At 58.6% G+C, this 20749-nt stretch overlaps 2 protein-coding genes across 9 annotated transcripts; one reads left to right on the forward strand and one right to left on the reverse strand.

Annotated features, from left to right (window-relative positions):
- Positions 1-842: 842 nt before the first annotated feature.
- BAD (BCL2 associated agonist of cell death) lies at positions 843-14367 on the reverse strand. 3 transcript variants are annotated; one of them, XM_040970904.1, is made up of 4 exons: positions 13843-14367; positions 13158-13298; positions 1471-1661; positions 843-1243 (listed from the first exon to the last, which is right to left on the reverse strand). In XM_040970904.1, the coding sequence occupies exons 2-4, from the start codon at positions 13288-13290 to the stop codon at positions 1118-1120; spliced, it is 450 nt and encodes a 149-aa protein (XP_040826838.1). In that variant the 5' UTR covers positions 13291-13298; positions 13843-14367; the 3' UTR covers positions 843-1117. The 3 variants fall into 3 exon arrangements, with proteins under 3 accessions (XP_040826838.1, XP_040826836.1, XP_040826837.1); XM_040970902.1 differs by having other exon boundaries at positions 13839-13983; XM_040970903.1 differs by lacking the exon at positions 13843-14367 and adding an exon at positions 13514-13609.
- Positions 14368-14513: 146 nt separating this feature from the next.
- GPR137 (G protein-coupled receptor 137) lies at positions 14514-17974 on the forward strand. Of its 6 annotated transcripts, none has more exons than XM_040970896.1 (7): positions 14514-15787; positions 15819-15894; positions 16409-16634; positions 16751-16900; positions 17009-17137; positions 17235-17353; positions 17506-17974. In XM_040970896.1, the coding sequence occupies exons 1-7, from the start codon at positions 15394-15396 to the stop codon at positions 17663-17665; spliced, it is 1254 nt and encodes a 417-aa protein (XP_040826830.1). In that variant the 5' UTR covers positions 14514-15393; the 3' UTR covers positions 17666-17974. The 6 variants fall into 6 exon arrangements, with proteins under 6 accessions (XP_040826830.1, XP_040826834.1, XP_040826832.1 ...); XM_040970897.1 differs by having other exon boundaries at positions 14516-15750; positions 15845-15894; XM_040970900.1 differs by lacking the exon at positions 17235-17353 and having other exon boundaries at positions 14514-15750; positions 15845-15894.
- Positions 17975-20749: the final 2775 nt, after the last annotated feature.

The following is a 20749-nucleotide window of genomic DNA, read 5'->3' on the forward strand; positions in this document are numbered from 1 at the left end:
TATGGGGGGCCATGTGCCTGCCCCCCTTTTCTGTAGCCCAATGGGACCTCGGCAAGCACCCGGCATTTGCACTTGGCCATTAGCTGGACTGGGGGCGATGGCCTGGCAGCCCCCCTCACTCTGTTAGGGAGACCTTGTGTCTGTCTTACAGATGAGCCGCTGAGGCGCAAGCCTGGGCGGCAGGAGCTCAGTCAAGAGGACCTGCAGCCGAAGGCGGGGACCCCACAGGCGGAGGTGGGATGCTGGCAGCTCCTCAGGGCCCCTCCCGCTTCCTCCTCCCTGGCAAGGCCTTATCTCCGCCAATCCAGTGTTTGTTCTGCTTCATTGTGCTTCCCTCCTGCCCCCACCCTCCAAACGGCAGTGCGGCAGTGCGGAGGCCTGGGACTCGGGCAGGGGTCATCCCGGGTCTCCATCCTATGTCCAGGCATCCCTCGCTGCTCTGCCAGGCCACCTCCCTCGGCCTGGGGGGAGGTGGGAGAAGCGGGCAGGGTCAGCTCGCTCTTCTCCGGACCCCCGTCCTAGAGGGAGGCGCCAGGAAACCCTGGAATGTAGCTGCAGCCCCGCTGGCCAGGACGGGCCACACGGGCACCGTGACCACCTCACTGGCCAGGACGGGCCATATGGGCACCGTGACCACCTCACTGGCCAGGATGGACCACACGGGCACCGTGACCATCCCCTGGCCAGGACGGGCCACACGGGCACCGTGACTGACCCGTTGGCCGTCACGGATCCGGCCGGGGCCGCCCTGGACCTCGGGACCCCCAATGACAGACACTGGAGTCCGGGCGGCACAGACGCTGACTTTATTAGCACCTGTGGTCACGGGCGCCGGCCGCGGCCACCCGGAAGGGCACAACGTCCCGGAGAAGTCACGGCTGACCCCGGCTGACCCCGGGCGCCACTTCCGGAGGCTTCGGGCGGAAAAACTTAAAAACTTCCCAAAGCGCCTAGCTTCGTGAAGCTCTCGCCTGCCCCGGAAGGGAATCGGGGCCTGGGGTCGGCCCGCCTTCTCACGGAAGGGGCCGGACACAACCTTGTTCCGCAGCCAAAGCGACGGCCGACTTCCGCCCACACGCAACATGGCCGCCACCAGCCCCGGGGGCGGGGGCGAAGGTCACTGGGAAGGGGCGGAACTCCCTTTGCCCCGATTCCGATCCCACCAGGATTGGATGACGCGCGTCCAACTGGAGCTTTCCCGCATCTGCATGGCTGTGCCCGCGCTCTTCGGGCGAGGAAGTCCCTTTGGGGCGGGAGAGGGAGAAGGGTCAATCAGCCAGTTGCTTTTCCCTGGCGGCTGCAGTCGGGGCCCTCTCACTTCCGGAATCCCACTACTAAGAGAGCTCCCCGGATGCCTCGCGCTCCGGGGACCGGGGCTGGCGTGGACTACAGATCCCGGCGTGCTCCGGGGCGGGGAGCCGCCGGAAGGGACCGGAGCCGCGGGTCGCTCCGGGCGGGCGCGGCGCTCACCTGCACCGAGCCGTCGAACTCGTCGCTCATCCGCCGCAGCTCGCGGCCGTAGCGCTGCGCGGCCCACAGGTTGGGGGGCGCCGAGCGCGAGCGGCCCCGGAACGGGCTGGGCTCCTCCTCGGCGCCGTCGTCCTCGTCCCCCTGCGCGGGGAACGAGCTGTGGCGACTGCGGGTCTCGGCGGCTGCGGCGCCTGCGGAGAGGGGCTCCGTGGGGTGTCCGTTCCTGGCCAGGCCCCGGGGCAGCGGCCAGGGCCCCCCGGGCTCACGCGTCCCTCTCGGGGCCCGTGCAGGGTGGGCAGGGCGGAAGCCGGCGGCGAGGGGCCGGCGCCAGCTAACCTGATGTCTGGGCGCCGGTTCGTGTCCCGGCAGCCCCTCGCCCCGTCCAGCTCCCTGCCCGTGCCCTGGGACAGTCACGCACGTCCCAAGGCCTGGGGACCCTGCACCCGCGTGGGAGACCCGGAGGAGGCTCCTGGCTTTGTCCTAGCCCAGCTATGGCTGTTGCTGCCACTTGGGGAGTGAACCAAGAGATGCAGATCTTTCCCTCCCTCTCTCTTTTTTTCAAGTACAATTAAAAAAGAAAAAACAATAAACAGAGAGGTGACAGTTATTCGTGCAAGACCTTGAGGAGGCTCTGCCCCCCCCCCCACAGGAGTACCCCAGGCCACGGCGGGGTACAGGGCGGCCGGTGCACCGACCCCGCCCAGCAGGGCGTCCTCGGGCGTCGGCGTGGCCCCCGGCCTGGGGCTGCCAGCTGCTGGCCCGCCTGGCTGGGGCATTTCCTCGTTCTCCTCGCCCTCGGGGCCTCCAGGTGCATGCTCCTGGGGCTCTAAGCGCGCACGTCCAGCTTTGGGGGGTGGGCGGTCATGCCCTTGGACTCCCCTGGCCCTTCGCTCGCAGCGAATGAAGCCACGAAATCTGCGTGAGGTGCCCACCCTCACCCCCCTGCACTTGGCACCCCTCTACACCCAGAAGTGAAAACACAAAGAATCATTTCTGAAAAGCAGAGAAAAACAAACAGTAATAACAGACACTGGGCTGGGGACAGAGCAGGGCAGCAGGCGGGCAGCTGACTCAGCACCTGCGGGCAGGTGTGTCTGAGGAAGGGAGGGCGGGTTTGGCCAAGGAGGTAAACAACACGTTGCCTGCAAGTTACGCCCTGCAGCTCAGCCGCGGGGCCTTCAGGGTCTCCACTGGGCGGCCCATGGCCGAAATGGCCAAGCGCCGAGCCCGGGGAACTCACCCACGGAGCAGGATGACGCTCAGGATGCCGCGGGCCATGTTCACCCTGGTCCATGCCTCCCTACCCCGTTGCTGATGGGAAAACCGGGACTAAGAAGGCACCTGCTGAGCCCAGGCCTGCCCAGTGAGGCCAAGTGGAAACCGAGCAGGTGTTGCCAGCAGTGGTTAAGTCACCTCCGGGGGCTTCCTGCTACCACCCTGGGAGCTCAAGTCCTAGGGTCCCTGCCACCCACGTGGGAAACCCGGGTGAAATTCTAGGTTTTCTGGCCTCGGTCCGGCCCAGCCTTGGCTGCTGTAGGCATTGGGCAGTGACCTAGTGGGTAGAAGATCTCGCTTTCTGGGCCCGCCGGCATGGCCTAGTGGTTAAAGTCCTCACCTTGAATGCTCTGGGATCCTATATAGGTGGTGGTTCTAATCCCAGCAGCTCCACTTCCCATCCAGCTCCTTAACTGTGGCCTGGGAAGCAGTGACCTGGGACAGCACAAAGCCCAAAGCCTCGGGACTCTGCACCCGTGTGGGAGACCTGGAAGAAGTTTCTGGCTCTTGATTGGCATAGCACCGGCTGATGCGCTCACTTGGGGAGTGAATCATCAGACGGAAGATCTCTTTGTCTCTCCTCCTGTCTGTATATCTCTCTTTCCAATAAAAATAAAATAAGAAATCTAAAAAAAAAAAAATCTCGCTTTCTCTTTACCTTTCAGTACATTGAAAATCAATATTTTTTTTAAAAAGGGGGGGGATGAGTGTGGCACAGCAGACCAAACACCACTTAGCAATGCCAGCATTCCACATGGGGGCACCATCCTGACACCCAGTCTCCAGCTGACCTGGCCCTGACTACTGCGGCCATCTCTTTATTGCTTTTTTGGGCCTGGTGCAGTTGCCTAGTGGCTAAAGTCCTGGCCTTGAACGTGCCAGGATCCCACATGGGGGCCAGTTCTAATCCTGGCAGCCTCACTTCCCATCCAGCTCTCTGGCCCTGGTCCTAGGCGAGAGCAGCTGGGAGTGCTGTCCACCTGCTAACGCACTAAGCTTCACTACACCCTGGCTAAGAGGTACCTCACGGCTGCCATGTTGTGCAGGAAAATGTTTAGGCACAAAGCTGGCAAGTGGCTTGTCCGTGGTCATCAAGGCAGCAGGTGGCAGAGCATGCAGGATAAGCCAGGCTCCTTCTGGGACTGGGCACCTCACTCTCAGGCCCCAGATGCCCTCTGTCCCCATGGGGGCCTCACTTAGGGACTGGTGCACCCCCATGTCCGCAGCCACTGCTGGCGGCAGCTCAGCCTGCAGCGGGGAACAGTGAGTTAACCCCCAACTCGAGGTTGAGCAACCCAAGCCTGGGGTGGGCATGGGACACGCCCCTCCCACAGTGCAGAGCCCACTTCAGGCCCCCCGGATCCTCCACTTGTGGCATTCCCACCCTGGGAAGCAGCAGAGGCTCAAGATGCAGGGAGCTGGCACCCATGGGGGAGACCCAAGACTCCAGCTTCCGCCTGGACCAGCCCTGCCTGCTGAGGGCAGTTAGTGACTGAAAGACTACGTGAAAGAGCTCTAACTTTCAAATAGCGCTGTGGCTAAGCCTCCCATACGGGCACCAGTTCAAGCCCGGGCTGTGTCCTGTCCAGCTCCCTGTACATGTGCTGAAAAATCTGCAATGGAGGGTGGCTCAGGTTCAGGGGACTCCACACCCACGTGGGGAGACCTGGAGGAAGTTCCTGGCTCCTGGCTTCGGACTGGCCCAGCTTTGGCCATTATGGCCACTTGAGGAATAAACCAGTAGATCTCTCTTTCTGTGTCTCTTCTCTCTGTAATGCTGCCTTTTAAATAAAATAAATCTTTTTTAAAAAAGATTTATTTATTTTTATTGGAAACTCAGATATACAGGGGAAGAGAAACAGAGCGGAAGATCTTCCGCCCGATGGTTCACTCCCCAAGCGGTCGCAACGACCGGAGCTGAGCCAATCCGAAGCCAGGAACCAGGAGCTCTTCTGAGTCTCCCACGTGGGTACAGGGTCCCAAAGCTTTGGGTCGTCCTCAACTGCTTTCCCAGGCCACAAGCAGGGAGCTGGATGGGAAGCAGGGCTGCTGGGATTAGAACTGGTGCCCATATGGGATCCCGGCGTATGCAAGGCAAAGACTTTAGCCACTACATTATCGCGCTGGACCCAAATCAAATAAATCTTTTAAAAAACAAAAGCAAAGCCCTTGGGAGCCATCAGCTGCAGGAGTGAGGGGTAGGCAGGGCACAGGTGGCTCCCCTCCCAGAGAGTGGTTGCCCACCAGTGAGTGGGCAGGGCCAGGGTGCTAAGGCCACAGACTGCAGTACGACTTGAAGAGTGCAAGATCCAGGAGTGGGAGTGAGCCCATAGGGAAACAGTGGGCACTTCCCTCTTGGGTTGCCAGTCCCATTGGTGGGCATGAGAACCAGGACTGGGACAGGCATGGTTAGACACAGAGTGGCACCTGCCAGCACATGTGTGGGTTGGACAGTGAGACTGGTTGGGTTGAACAAGGCTTCAATGCCCACTGACGTGTATGAGAGCTGAATGGGATGTGGGGCAGACTGTCTGCTCTACATACTGGCAAGCACGTTTAACCAGGGCAGGAGGCAGGCCTTGTAGCGGTTATTGCTGGTTGCTCAGGCTAAACTTCAGCTCCCACTGGTTTGCATGGGGGCTGAGTATGCGGTGGGCAGGATCGGGCTGGGCTGCAACACCCATTGGTTTGCATAGAAGACAGGGCTGGAGACAACTGGTCCAGCAATTGGCATTAAGAGTGTGTGCATAGGCTGATTCGGGTGACGGACTATGCCGTACCCTGTATTGGCATGCACACGCAAGAGTCAGGTCTGGGATCACCCCAGATGAAGTTTCTCTGGGAATCCCCCCAACTGAATCGCTTTACTCAGAACCCCAAGCATGAAGAGAATTGCAGGTTCCATGGTCTGACCGTGGAATGCACGTGTCAGAGCTGGGCCTCCCCAGAAGCTTAGACGGAGCAGTAGACAGCATATCCAGATGCACGTGGAGGATATGGCAGTACACTGGAGCCTGCAGAGGACACCTGGTACCGAAACAGAAGACGGAGGACAGAGCAAATTGTTCAACTACCTCAGCAAAGAGCTGGCAGTGAATACGTGGGCAAACGAAGACTTTAAGGTGGACTACGTCGGCCAGTGGGGTCTGGAGATTTCATTGCAACTGGAGTTGCAAGATTGGCAGTAATTCAGAACTGTTGAATTATCGAAACCACTTGAGCTGAGCCCTCGGAGCACGCCCCGCTTCAGGGACCTGGGGTGTGTGGAAGGCTGGGTGTGGCTTCTCCCCTTATCTCACCCCTCCCCCCAGATACAGGAAGGAAAAAAGAGAATGTGGGAACAATGGTCTCACGGACTTTCCGCTAGCCTTGACCTTTCACACCCTAAGGAAATATATAAAAATTATCAAAAATAAAATTTAGACACGTACAAAATAAATAAAATACATCTGATTAACAGCAGCAGCAACAACAAAAGCCCTTGGGAGCTGTCAGCTCCAGCAGGGAGGGGTAGGGGTGGGCGGGCCACAGGTGGCGCCTCCTCTCCCAGAGTAGCAGCCCACCAGTGAGTGGGCAGGGAGCTGAGGCCCCAAACTCAGCCAGGCATTTCCAGTTCTGTCTTTCCAGGCTGCACTTCTGGAGAAGAGGATGGGAATCAAACTCCTCCACCCTGCTCCTGGTCTGGGCAGCCTCACACACTTCGTCAAACAGCGGTTGCCGGGAGGGGCGTTGGACTAGCAATGAGATGCCAGCACTGTGGCACAGCGCGTAAAGCTGCTGCCTACAATGCCACATCTCACACCACAGTGTCGGTCTGAATCCCAGCTGCTCCACTTCTGACCTGGCTCCCTGATACTCCACCTAGGCAGGCAGCAGAGGATGGCCCAGGTGCTGGGGCCGCTGCCACCTACCTGGGAGACCCAGAGGAAGCTTCTGGCTCCTGACTGTTTCTTTTCTGTTTCTTTCTTTTCTTGCTTTCTTTCTTTTCTTTTTTTTTTTTTTAAGACAAAGCTGTATTTCTTTTTTACTGGAAAGTCAGATATACAGAGAAGGAGAGACAGAGAGCAAGATCTGTCCACTTATTCACTCCCCAAGTGGCTGCAATGCCCGAAGCTGAGCTGAAAACCAGGAGGTTCCTCCGGATCTCCCACACACGCGCAGGGTCCCAAGGCTTTGGGCCATCCTCTGGAGCTGGATGGGAAGTGGAGCAGCCAGGACTCGAACCGGCATCCATATGGGATGCTGGCACATACAAGGTAAGGATCTAGCCACTAGGCTATTGTGCTGGGCAGCAGGAATAATAATTATTATTATTATTTTAAATAATAATGTTTAAAACAACAATAATAATAACAATAATACTGACAACCCAGTGAAGTCCCAGGCACTTTGCATTGGCCAAGCTTTTACAGGCTGGGCTGGGTCAGGGGTCTCTCTTGGATGGGTAGCCCACCATCGCCTGCTGATGGGAGGTGGCACCCAAAGCAGGCTCTCACCACCAGCAGGCCCCAGGCCCGATCCCAACCCTGGCTGCAGCCCAGATGTGCTGGCTAATGAAGACAGGGAGTGGGGAGACAGAGTTTGGGCCTCCTGCAGCCCAGGCCTGAGTCCCCGGGTTCAAGCCCTGCCTCTGCTTCCTGGATTCCAGCTCCCTGATAATGTATACACTGTTCTAAGCTGTTGGAGATGGGGGCGGGGGGGGGCGGAGAGTGAATCAGTGGGTAGAAAATGGATCTATTTATCTCTCTCTTTGCATTTCAAATAAAATTGTGTAAGATAAAAATTGGGGGCCTACCGCGATCTTAATGGCTAAAGTCCTCACTTTGAACGCACCGCGATCCCATATGGGTGCTGGTTCTAATCCTGGAAGCCCCACTTCCCATCCAGCTCCCTGCTTGTGGCCTGGGAAAGCAGTCGAGAACGGCCCAAAGCATTGGGACCCTGCACCCATGGGGGTGACCCAGAAGAAACTCCTGGCTCCTGGCTTCGGAATGGCTCAGCTCCAACTGTTGCGCTCACTTGGGGAGTGAATCAGCGGATGGAAAATCTTCCTCTCTGTCTCTCCCTCCCACCCCCGTCTGTATATCTGACTCTCCAATAAAAAAAATAAATAATCTTTAAAAAGAGATATGTTGAATAACAAATGACAGTAGATATCAGAAAGGCTTATTTATTTGCTTGAAAAGCAGAGTGATACAGAGAGCTGGGGAAGAGAGACGAGAAACAAGAGAGAGAAAGAGAATCTTCCATTTTCTGATTCACTTCCCAAAGGGCCACAACAGCACAGACTGAGCCGGGAGCCCGGAGCTCCATCCTGGTCTCCCTGAGAAGGAAGGTCTAGGGACACAGCAACCTTCCTTTCTTTTCTTTTTTTCTAAATAAGACTTATTTAAAAAAAAAAAAAAACACTTATTATTTTTATTGCAAAGCCAGATATACAGACAGGAGGCGAGATCAAGAGGAAGATCTTCAATCCAATGATTCACTCCCCAAGTGACCTCAAATGGCTGGTGCTGCACCAATCCAAAGCCAGGAGCCAGGAATTCCTCCAGGTCTCCCACATGGCTGCAGGGTCCCAAGGCTTTGGGCCATCCTCTGCTGCTTTCCTAGGACACAAGCAGGGAGCTAGATGGGAAGTGGCACAGCTGGGACATGAACCAGCATCCATATGGGATTCTAGTGCATGCAAGGGAAGATTTAGCCACTCAGTCAGTGGGCTGGGCCCATCAATCTCCTGCCAAGCCTCATTTATAATTAAGCTTTTTAAAAGAGATTTACTTAGTTATTTGCAATGGAATGGCAGAGTTACAGAATCACTTCCCGGCCACGGTGGCGCAAGTGGTTAAGGTCCTCACCTTGCACGCCCGGGATCCCATATGGGAGCCGGTTCTAAACAGCCCTGCTTTCCTTCCGGCTCCCTGCCTGTGGCCAGGGAGGGCAGTCGAGGATGGCCCAAAGCTTTGGGACCCTGCACCCGCCTGGGAGACCCCGAAGAGGCTCCTGGCTTCGGATCGACATAGTATCGGCCATTTCGCTCACTTAGGGAGTGAATCATCGGACGGAAGATCTTCCTCTCTGTCTCTCCTCTCTGTATATCCGCCTTTCCAATAAAAAAAAATAATAAAAATAAATCTTAAAAAAAAAAACCTTAAGTTAAAAAAAAAAAAAGAATCACTTCCCAAATAGCTAGGGCAGTGCCAAGCCAGGAGCTTCCGGAGTCTCCCGTGTGAGTGCAGGGTCCCAGGCACTTGGGCCATTCTCCACCGCTTTCCCAACTGTTAGCAGGGAATTGGCTCCGGAGTGGAGCAGTGGGGACACAAAGTGGCATCCATATGTGATGCCGGTGACTTAGTACGCTACACCACAGCACCGACCCTAAAATTAAACTTTAACACAGACAAGTTTATGCAGGACACAGCATCATACAGAGTCTGGTGCTAACCACGGAGCAAGGCACCCACAGAGCGACACCGCTGGGATTGCGGGACTACTGGAAATTTCTAAGTTTTGCTTTAAAATTTTCTTGGAAAGGCATAACTAGAAAGAACAGAGAGAGAGAGAGAGAGAGACCTTCATTCTGCTGGTCACTCCCCAAGTGGCCACAATGGCCAGAGCTGGCCCAAGCCAAAGCCAGGAGCCGAGAGCTTTTGCAGGGTCTCTTACGTAGTGCAAGGTCCCAAGGACTTGGGCCATCCTCCTCTGCCTTCTGACGCCATAAGCTGGGAGATGAATGGGAAGTAGACCACCAGGGACACAAACTGGTACCCACATAGGATCCCGGTACTTGCAAGGGGTTGGATTAGTCAATGGAGCCATCATGCCAGGTCCTCAGTTTTTCTTTCTTTTTTTTTTTTTTTTAAATATTCACTTTCATTTTTATTTGCAAGGCAGACATGAAGGGAGATCTCTTCCATCAGCTGGTTTACTCCCTAAACACCTACAACATCCAGGACCAGGCCAGACAGAAACCAGGAGCCCAGCGCACCAGCCAGGCCTCCCACAGTAGCAGGCACCCAAGACCTGGAAATGTCACTGGGCGCGCAGCAGCAGGCAGCTGGAGTGGAAGCAGAGGGAGGTACCCAGCAAGGGGTACCCCAGCGATCACCCCCTGCTTCGCCAGGGGCATGTGAGCAGGAGGCCGGATGCAGGGTGGGGCAGCCGGGGCTCCAAGCAGGGGCCCTGGGGTAGGACATGTCCCAAGCAACAATGCGACCACCGCCATGCGTGCTGGTCCTGTTTTTGCTTTTGTGGACCACCTGGTGTCTGTGATGAGTTGTTCAGTTGTGTGGTCACAGCTTTACAAAAAGCCCCGCAGAAATATGTAAATGAATGCACCTTGCTGGATGCCACAAACACCTCAGGGACACTGAAATTTGAATGGCATGTCATTTTCATGTATGACAAAATACTTTTCGTTAGATTTTCTTTTTTTGGCCAACCATTAAAAATGTGGAAAAACCACTCTCAGCTCACAAGCTGTATACAAGCAGAGAGGGATGGAAGCCATGACCGTGGAAGGCAGGCACATCCCCCTGCCTTGAAACCCAACCATATCTGTCCTTCCACCTGAACCTTTAAGGGCTCCCTAATGCTGAACTTCATTAGAATAAATCCTAGATCCCGGGTCTGGCGTGATAGCATAATGGTTAAGGTCCTGGCCTTGAACGCCCTGGAATCCCATATGGACCCTTGTTCTAATCCCAACAGCTCTACTTCCCATCCAGCTCCCTGCTTGTGGCCTGGGAAAGCAGTTGAGGACGGCCCAAAGCCTTGGGACCCTGCATCCACATGGGAGACATGGAAGAAGTTCCTGGCTCCTGGCTCTTGATCGGCACAGCACCGGCCATTGCGGCCACTTGGGGAGTGAACCATCAGATGGAAGATCTTCCTCTCTGTCTCTCCTCCTCTCTGTATATCTGCCTTTCCGATAAAAATAAATCTTAAAAAGAAAAGAAAAGAAAAGAATAAATCCTAGATCCCAGGGCCTGTGCCATGCATGAGTGGACTTCGCCTCCTTCCTTGGCGCCTGCGTCCCATATGGCCACAAGTTCAAGTCCCGGCTACTGTACTCTCAATTCAGCTCTCTGCTTATGCCTGGGAAAGCAGAGGAATAGGGCTCGGGTCTCTGGGACCCTGTACCCATGTGGGAGACCTGGAAGCTCCTGGCTTTGGATACGCTTGGCTCCAACCAGTGCAGTCACTGGGGAGTGAACCAACAAATGAAACATCCTCTCTCTCTCTCTCTCTCTGTGTAATTCTGACATTCAAATAAAAATGAAATAAATCTTTTAAAAAAAGAAGAAACTCAAATCCTTTAGTGTGGTCTTCCAAGGCCCTTGTAGTCAGGTTCTATTTTTGTGTGTGTGTGTGTGATTTTTTTCTTTAAAACTTATTTAAAAATTTTATTGGAAAGGCAGATATGATTTTTAGAGAGAAGAAAAGACAGGAAGATCATCCATCTGCTGGGTCACTCCCCAAGTGGCCACAATGACCAGAACTGAGCCAATCCGAGGGCAGAAGCCAGGAGCTCCTTCCAGGTCTCCCATGCAGATGGGAGTCCCAAGGCTTTGGGCCATCCTTGATTGCTTTCCCAGGCCACACACAGGGAGCTAGATGGGAAATGGAGTAGCTGGGACATGAACTGGTACCCATATGGAATCCTGGCACTTGCGAGGCAAGGATTTAGCTACTGAGCCATTATGCTGGGCAGGCCCTTGCAGTCAGATTCTAACCTCAGCTTTGCTTACCATAGGATCATGTGGTGTCCTAACCTCAACCCCTCTCCCCAGCCAATAGCAGCTCTGGGGGGAGCTGAGCACCCAGGCGTGCTCACAGCAATGACTACCACCGTGACTGGAGTGACCGTGTGACCCACAGATGCACAGCTGGTCCTGCCTCTGCACCCACACGGCTCCCAGCACTTTTGCTGTTAACCACAAGCCCTGTGTAGTGGGGCCAGCTTGCTCCCATTTCACAGGTGTGCAAGCTGAGGGCTGAGAGCCATCTCTGACAGAGGGTGCAGCCATGGGGAATCCCACTGGGCCTCCTTCCTCCTACCCTGAGGGGGCAGAGGTGCAGGGCCTCCTCCTTGGCATGTGTGGGTCTTTTTGCCAGGAGACACCAGAGGAGAACGGACAGACAGACCCTGGTGGCTCCCTCCCCACCGCCAGTGGGTGGGTCCTCCTTTTTCCCATCTCCCCCTCCATTGGTGCAGGAGCCAAGGGCTCACTCTCCATGCTCTGCAGCCCACCCTCTTGCTGGGCTCAGGACACCAACAGGGCTGTGCTGACACCAGCTCCCTCTGGAAGTCCCACTTGGAGGCCTCCCAGTGGCTGGACCTGGCCCAAACCCTGGCTCCTGTTCTTCCCCTGCCCTCCGCATCCATCCCTATTGAGGGCAGCTCAGGCCACATTCCTGGGGGCCACCACCTTTGATGTCTGTCCCACCTCTCCTACTGCCAAGCCTGCAGCAGTACCCCAAATACTACTTTCCAAATAAACCCCTGAGTTAATTTATTTTGCACTTGTTGCTGGCCTGTTTATGGACAGCCCGTGGAGTCCATGATGTGCTGGAGGGGGTGAGGGTGGGGTTCAGGGAGGCAGTGAAGGCTGCAGAAGGCGGCAGTCAGAAAGTACCAGCCAGGTGGAGGTAGAGAACAGGTGCCTGTCATGAGCAGCCGCTTGGCAAAGCACACAATCTGGGTGTTAGAGAAAGTACGAATGAAAGGGAGAGAGACAGCCAGAGGATGTGGAGCAGCTGAAAACAGGGAGGGAGTGGTGAGTGACTCGGGCTGCCCACTGTTTGCAAATCTCCAGGGGCTTCTTCCAGGTGCCAGGCCTGTGCTGGGCACCTCCTGAGCCGTGGTCCTTGGCCATCCACCCACCCACTCGGGTCTGCTGCCTGTGTGTGAGCACCAGCTGCCTGCCCCCTTGAGCCACCTGCCTGAGTCAGGATGGCAGAGCCTTGCCAGGCATGTGAGCCACACAGGCAGGGAAGACACACACCTGTGGACCTGGGGAAGGGAGCTGGGACGCTGACGCCAGCTGATGCCAGGAAAGCAAACAGCCCAGAGGAAATTCCAGGCAAGTGTGAACTTAGACGAGTTTCTTCCTCTTTCTGCCTCACTGTCCAACCCACTGATTGGCTGTCCCCATCCCATCACCATAACAACTGCCTTTTTTTTTCTGAGCATTTACTGTACATCACATCTGAAACCAAAGTGCTTCCTGTCCACACCAGCTTGTCCACCCAACAGTCCTACCAGGAGGATCATCCAGGGGTGGCAGAGAGGATAATGAGGCCCACAAGAGGTCTGGGACCTGCCCACTCTGCATGCGGTCAGGGTGCTGGGAGCTGCCCTCGGGCAGGAGGGATCCAGGCGCCCTGCCAGTTGGTGGCGGGGCAGAACTTACCTCCATGGTGGCGGCTGCTGGCGGGCCGCTCCTGCTGGCAGCTGGCATCCCTTTGGGAGCCTGGGGGCTGCTCCCTCTCTGCAAAGCTCGAGTCTTCCTGCTCATTTGCCTCAAACTCTGGGATCTGGAACATGCTCTGGGCTGCAGGAGCAAGACAGGAGGGCCTCAGGACATGGGGGGAGGGGCAAACGGTGGCCACCCGAGACACGTTCTCCCTGGTCTCCTCTTCCACCCTAGCACCCCATCCCCACCCCCTTCAGGCCTGCTGGGTCTCCTGGCCCTGGCAAAGAGGCCCAGGGACTTTCAATCTCCCCTGGGGAGAGTCGGGGTGCTGTGGGGCATCCCCAGGCTCTTACCCAGGCCGCAGCCCGACCCGAGCCGCCGCCGCCGTTGGGGACCGGCACACAGGCCTCACCCCAAGCTCGATCGAGGCCCCTGACCCCGTCCCCGCCTGCCTCCCTGTAGTAGCCAGGACACCCTGCCTTAGTTGCTCGGGCAACGGGAACTGTCACCGGCCCGGTCCAATCAGCTCTCGCAATGAAAGCCGGGTTGGTCCCGGAGGCGGAGCCGCCTCCACCCGGGCCCACCTCCGCTGCCCGACCTTCCCCGGCCGGCCACTGCCTTCCTCCTCCTCTTCCTCGGTCCCTCCCCATCCTCCGAGATACCCAGATCCTGACTTACTCACGCCTTGGGCGTGTGTGGGAGCAGGGGAGGGCGTCTCCGGGGTCCCCATGTGGAATCTGGAAGCCCGCTTCAGGCCACTCAGGGGCCCTGGTTTCCCCCACTGTCAAGTGGGGATGATGAGACACCTGCCCCCAGGAGCCAAGTACACACTTTGTAAACAGTGCTGATGACTGTAGGTGAAAGGATTCGGTGAAGCCGTAATTGAAGCTCAGCGGTCGGATGCAATTATTGTTACGACTGCTACTGTTCCGCCTGGACTGGGTGACCCGGGCGGGAAGTCCCGCTCCCTCCTCCTCCTCCTCCAACGTCTTCTCCTCTCCTGCGTGGAAGCCTCGGGCGTCCCGCCTAAGGGACACCGCCTCGCGCCATCTCGGGATCACTCGAGATAAGACAGGGCACCTCCTCCCTAGCAAGATGAGTGGCCAGGCACGGGAGAAGGGACAGGGGCCCCTGTGAGGACGGACCGCAGGCTCCACAGGGCTGTGCGTCTGGCAGGCGGCGCGCAGGCGTCTGACCAGGTGAGCGGGAACCGCCCGGCCCAGGGCGCGGGGCGTGGGGGCGGACCGCCTGTGGGGGAGCTTTGGGGCCCCGCAGGTTAAGGGTGCCGGGGTTGGGGGGCGGGAGGCGGGGCTCGGAAGCCATCTTGGCTATGGGCGGAAGTTTCTCTCAGAAGCTGTGTGAGGGGGAAGTCGTTGCCGGTGTCACCCCGATTTGGGGATGAGGGGAGAGAAGCGTGGGAACTCGCGGTGGGCCCTTCTTCAGATACACAAGAGCTGGTGGCGGGGGAGATACAGTCCCTCCTCCCCGGGCGCCTCTCCCAGCTCCTTCTCGGACGCCCGCCGCTGCTGGTAGCCGGGGGAGCCCGCCGGCGGCGCACCTCGCGCCAATTCTCGAATGATTCTACGGCGGGCGCGGCGCGCGGCTGCAGAGCAGGGGCCAGCTCCTGCGCAGTTGGCGTAGCGAACGGCGCCCGCGCAGGCGCAGGAGGGGGCGGAGCAGCGGGAGAGCCGGGGAGCCCGAGGCCGGGGGTCCCGGCCACCAGCGCCGCGGCCCGTGGACCTTGGCATCCGCCTCCTCCCGCCTCCCGCTGCTGGAGAGCGGCCGCCGAGAGAGGGCGGCGGCGTCCGGAATCCCGAGGACGCTGCCGGAGAATTATAGGGGGGGAGAGAGCCCCTCCCCCCTCAGTTGGGGACCGGAGAGCGGGGCCTTCGCGGCACCCCCACCTCTGCCCTGAGCCGATGGGCCGCCCAGGACGGCTGCAGCGACCCGAGGCCAGCTTCCCCGTGCTTGGCAGCCCCGGCTCCGGGGCCTGCCGGGGGAGAGCGCACTCTCCCACCATCCTGTCTGCCCTAGAGGAGAGAGAGTGGGAGTGAGAGACCCCCGGTCCAGGCCGCCAGCCCCTCAAGGGCCAGAATCTCTCTCCTTGAGGGGTAAGGGCCTGCCACGCGTCTCCACACTCCAGCTCCCCAACTCTGCACCTGCGGTACCCCTGTCGTCTGCATTTATCTCCCCGCCCCCCAACTCTGTCCCGCATGCAGGCCCGCCGACTGTCATGGAGAGCAACCTGTCTGGCCTGGTGCCGGCCGCCGGCCTGGTGCCCGCGCTGCCCCCGGCCGTGACCCTGGGACTGACGGCCGCCTACACCACCCTGTACGCCTTGCTCTTCTTCTCCGTGTATGCCCAGCTGTGGCTGGTGCTGCTCTACGGGCACAAGCGGCTCAGCTACCAGACGGTGTTCCTGGCGCTTTGCCTGCTCTGGGCCGCCCTGCGCACCACCCTCTTCTCCTTCTACTTCCGAGATACCCCCCGGGCCAACCGGCTGGGCCCGCTGCCTTTCTGGCTCCTCTACTGCTGTCCTGTGTGCCTGCAGTTCTTCACCTTAACCCTCATGAATCTCTACTTTGCCCAGGTAACCGTGGGGGCCGGGGTTGGGGGATGGCGGGTAAGTCAAGGGTCCTCCCCATCCCCCCCCCAGAGGAATGACTCCCATCTCTGCTCCCCAGGTCGTGTTCAAGGCCAAGGCGAAACGGAGGCCGGAGATGAGCAGGGGCTTGTGGGTACCAAAGGGGATGGGGACGGGGGTAGGGGGCAGGGGGCAGCTTGCTGTAGCGACCCTGGGAAAGGTTCTGGAAAGCACCTTTTGGGGTGCCCCAGGTCCACTCTGGAATGGAGAAGGCTCTGCAAGCTCCTGCCCATGGAAACACTTCCGGGTGACCTTGGGCAGCAAGCGGCAGCCCTGTCACTTGCACGGTGTCTGATGGGTCCCAAAGAACGTGCTCGGGTACCCCTGGCTTACATACCTGCCCTGGGAGGGTGGTGTTGTCCATCTCGGCCTAGGTTAGGGATCTGAGGCTCAGCCAGGTCAGGCCAGGCGTTCAAGGTCATGGAGCCCAGAGGCAGAGCTGCCTCCCCTGTGACGTGGGGGTCTGGTGACTTGACAGCTGTCGGTCACCTTCTGGAGTCCTTGGGGAACCTCAGTTTTTCCATCTGCCAAGTGGGAGGAAGGAGAGTCACCTGAATTGTGACGGGCACGGCTTGGGGATGATGGCATGTGCCATGTGCCGCAGGCTGGCTGTCCGTGGGGCCTTCGTCGGGGCGTCACTGGTGTTCCTGCTGGTGAACGTGCTGTGTGCGGTGCTGTCCCGCCGGCGCCGGACGCAGCCCTGGGCCCTGCTGCTGGTCCGCGTGCTGGTGAGCGACTCCCTCTTTGTCATCTGCGCCCTGTCCCTCGCCGCCTGCCTCTGCCTCGTGGCCCGGCGGGCCCCGTCCACCAGCATCTACCTGGAGGCCAAGGTAGGGCACGCCCCCCACACACTGTCCAGCTGCTTGATGCCCACGCGTGACTTTTGGGGTCTCTGGGCAGTGGCAAAGGAAGCCTCCCTCTGAAGGTCCTCTGCCCTCTCTGCCAGGGGACCAGCGTGTGCCAGGCGGCTGCCATGGGCGGAGCCATGGTCCTGCTGTATGCCAGCCGGGCCTGCTACAACCTGGCAGCCCTGGCCCTGGCACCCCGCAGCCGGCTTGATGCCTTTGATTATGACTGGTACAACGTATCTGATCAGGTGAGTGGGTCCCTGCCCCCTGCCCCCTGCCCCCTGCCCCCTGCCTCCTGCCCCCTGCCCTTCCATCATCAGGCTGCAGACTAGCCTGAGCACCTGCCTCCCCTACAGGCAGACCTGGTCAACGACCTGGGCAACAAAGGCTACCTGGTATTCGGCCTCATCCTCTTCGTGTGGGAGCTGCTGCCTACCACCCTCCTGGTGGGCTTCTTTCGGGTGCACCGGCCCCCACAGGACCTGGTGAGGCGCCCCCTTCCTCTGCCTGGGGCTGGATGCTAAGTGAGGGGACCCTGGGCTGGCAGAGGAGGAGGCCTCACTGGGGGTTCCCTTCCCACAGAGCACCAGCCGCCTTCTCAACGGCCAGGGCTTCGGCTCGCGTTCCTACTTCTTCGACCGTGCGGGGCACTGTGAGGACGAAGGCTGCTCCTGGGAACACAGCCAGGGCGAGAGCACCAGGCAGGAGCCCCAGCACCCCTTCGCCCCACCCCCACCTGTGCTCAGTCCCTCCCTATGGTCTGGCCTGTGTGGCTGGAGGCCTCCCCTCCCCCTCTCCTGTGACCACAGCCCCGGGCACCGCCCTGGAACTGACCCTGTTTCTCTGCCCGCAGCATGTCAGGCAGCCTCGGTTCCAGCAGCTGGTATGGTGCCATCGGGCGTGAGCCGGGTTGGTGCGGGGCCACCCAGACAAGGACCACTCCCCTGCTCTTCTCCCAGGTGCCGGGAGTGGGCGGCCACCACCACAGTCTCTACTCCACCCCCCAGACGTGACCCACCTCCTGCCCCCTCTCCCGCGAGTACCTAGACCCTGTCTGCCTCCTCGGTCCCCTCTCCCCAGGCCCCTGTGCCAAATTTACCTGCCGCTTCTTGCCCAGGATCCTCTCCACTGGGGGCTGTGGCCGCCACCTCCTCTGGCTGGCTCCTTGCTGCTCCCCTCGTAGTGAGCTTGTGTCATCCCCCTGAGAGGGGGGACACAGCCCTGGTTGCCAGATGCCCACAGCACCCTGGCATGATCGCCACCTCCGCTTCCAGCTGGAGCCAGCTACCTGTACCTGCCAGTCAATAAAGTGTCTGTGCCCCTCCCCACCCTCCTGCTGTGTCCCACCTCCCATCTCCTCTGGGTTTACCTCGCTTTGACCTGGTGTGCCAAGGTCAGGCTACTGGGCTGGGCAAGAACCACATCCCCCCAACCCCCAAGACGGGCCCCCACCTTTGTGGCCCTGGGAACATGGTGCATCTTAACCCTGGGCATTGGGCTGGTTCCCCATCACTGCCCCCAGCCTGGCCTGCAGAGGAGACACTGGCAGGGTGACCAAGTTGAGATGGGGACAGCACTGTCCCTGTGACTGATGGTCCTGGGGCTCTGGCTACTTCTAGTGTGTAGTCCCTGGCTGTTCCTTTTGTGTCGCTGGCACACCTGGTGTCAGGCTCCATTTCCTGACCGTCCTAGCTCCTCAGAGCTCCTTGGGCCCGAGCTGACGCCTCAGGGCCATCCTGGGTGTGCCAGGCCCCTGAAGCCACCAGAGTGGGCACTTGAGACACAGAATCAGCCAGGCAGTAGACATTCTCATTTTCAGGAATTGATTGAAAATGTTGTCTGTGTCTACTCCTGTCACCGTGCCAACAAGAGTTTTCTGAGGCAAGACGCGCTGCTTTAGAAAGAGAAAAGTATCTGTTGATTTCAGAGGCAGAGGGGCACGGGGACACCCCCAGCCGCTGGCTCCCCTCACCAGAGGCCTGCGACAGTTGTGGCCAAGCCAGGCCTTTGCCAGGAGCGGGACCTGGCTGCATCTCCCACAGGGGTGGCAGGGACCCAACTTGTTGAGCCTTCACTCCCTGTTGCCTCTGGGAGTGCACACTGGGAAGCTGGGGAAGGGGGGTGGGACAGGACTCCAATCCAGACACTCTGAGGGGAGAGGTGGGCATCCCAGCCACCAGGGTCACATGCCTGCCCTGACAGTTTTTTGTTGACACAAAAATTGCTGGTGTCAGTGCTGTGGTGTTGCAGGTTAAGCCACCACCATGACATCAGCTCCATCTTGGAGCCAGCTGCCTACTAAAGTACCTGGGAAAGCTGTGACAGATACCCAAGTCCTTGGGTCCTTGGGCCTCTGCATCCACATGGGAGACTCAAAAGAAGCGCCCGCTCTGGTTGGCTCAGACCTGGCTGGGAAGCAAACCCCGGGGGATGAGGGATGTACCTCCCTCTCTGTGATGACCTTTTAGATAAATGAACTAAAAAAAAAAAAAAAAGCTAGCACCCAGCGTGGTGGTCTAGTGCCTAAAGTCCTCGCCCTGAATGCGCCAGGATCCCATATGAGCGCTGGCTCTAATCCCAGCAGCTCTGCTTCCCATCCAGCTCTCTGCTTGTGGCCTGGGAAAGCAGTTGAGGATGGCCCAAAGCCTTGGAACCCTGCACCCGTGTGGGAGACCTGGCCTGGAAGAAGATCTGGGCTCCTGGCTTCTGATTGGCGCAGCACTGGCCGTTGCGGTCACTTGGGGAGTGAATCATCATCATCGGATGGAAGATATTTCTCTGTTTCTCCTCCTCTCTGTATATATCTGACTTTCCAATGAAAATAAATAAATCTTAAAAAGAAAAGAGCTAGGGCCCTTGCAGTAGCCTAGTGGCTGAAGTACTTGCCTTGCATGCCCTGGGATGCCATATGGACACCGGTTCATATCCCAGCGGCCCCACTTTCTGTCCAGGAAAAAGCAGTAGAGGATGGCTCAAAGCCTTAGGACACTATACTTAGGTGGGAGACCTGGAGGAAGCTTCTGGCTCCTAGCTTCAGAGCGGCTCAGCTCCAGCCATTGTGGTCACTTGGGGAGTGAATCAATGGATGGAAGATCTTCCTTTCTCTCTTTTCTGTATATCTGACTTTCCAATAAAAATAAATACATTTTTTTTAAATGAAAAGAAAAAAAATATTTTAGGATACATCCTGGTGGCCACCAAGCTGTTTTGAACATTTAATTATATAGCTTGAGCATCTTTTTTGGAAGTGGTTCAGGGAGATTTGGAAATCTGAGCATTCAGTGGGCAGGCGGTTAGTCAGCCTTAAGGACTTAAGCTGCACACCAGGGGAGCACCAGGGGAGCACCCCCAGGACCGCAAGGGGAGCCCAGAGGCATCTGCGAAGTGGGGGAGAGCAGGGAGGAGCCGTGTAGGCGGTGAGAGAATGCTGCACCAGCTCCCACTGGAATTGCTGCGGCTAGCTCCCCAGGGAACCAAGATGCCACAGCCCTGGGTCTCCCCTTCCCAGTCGGCAGACCTCGGGTGGCCTCGGCGAGTTCCTCTCCCTCACTCTAGGATCCCCTTGCGGGGGATGCTTTCTCTTAAGTTCTGAGCCCAAGGGTCAGGCTGTCCCCAAGGGGCGGGCAGATGAGAAGCCTGGAAAATGCCGGGAGATGAACGAGGCGCCCGGCTGGAGCCTTGGGCTGCCCAGGCCGGGGCGTGCCGCTCGCCACGTTGGGGTTCCCGGCCGAGCCTAGGAGGCTGGACCCTGCGGCGAATCCTCTTCGGCTTCTCCACCACCTCCTGCGTCTCCCCAGAGCGGACTGAGGAACCCCGCGGGCCCAGGTAGAGAAAAGAGCTTCAGGGTGGCGGCGCCGGCGGCTAGCGCGCAGCGCGGCGCGGCTCGGCAGAAGGCGCGGCGCCGGAAGGGTTAAGAGCGGGAGGAGGGGGCTTCGGCGCCCGGAGTGTGTGTGTTGCGGGGGTCCCAGCCCTGGCGGCCGCCCGCTCCGCCCCTGCTGCTGCCACCGCTCCCTCTGTGACCCATCCGGCACCGGCGAGGCCGCGCTGGAGTCCGGGCCGCAGCCGCCGCGGGGCTGACAGTAAGTGCATGGAAGGCA

Source organism: Ochotona curzoniae, unplaced genomic scaffold, assembly GCF_017591425.1.
Source record: "Ochotona curzoniae isolate NIBS_2020 unplaced genomic scaffold, NIBS_Ocur_1.0 scaffold_4937, whole genome shotgun sequence".
In the NCBI taxonomy this organism is placed as follows: Eukaryota; Metazoa; Chordata; class Mammalia; order Lagomorpha; family Ochotonidae; genus Ochotona; species Ochotona curzoniae.

Coding starts and splice junctions, on each gene's coding strand:
- BAD (XM_040970902.1), bottom strand. CDS start 13,890: ATGGGGACCCCGGAGACGCCCTCCCCTGCTCCCACACACGCCCAAGGC. Junction 13,299..13,838: donor CACACACGCCCAAGGCGTGA/GTAAGTCAGGAT, acceptor TTGCTCCTGCAG/CCCAGAGCATGTTCCAGATC. Junction 1,662..13,157: donor CAGCAGCCGCCACCATGGAG/GTAAGTTCTGCC, acceptor CCCTCTCCGCAG/GCGCCGCAGCCGCCGAGACC.
- GPR137 (XM_040970896.1), top strand. CDS start 15,394: ATGGAGAGCAACCTGTCTGGCCTGGTGCCGGCCGCCGGCCTGGTGCCC. Junction 15,788..15,818: donor GGTTGGGGGATGGCGGGTAA/GTCAAGGGTCCT, acceptor CCCCCCCCAGAG/GAATGACTCCCATCTCTGCT. Junction 15,895..16,408: donor CCGGAGATGAGCAGGGGCTT/GTGGGTACCAAA, acceptor CATGTGCCGCAG/GCTGGCTGTCCGTGGGGCCT.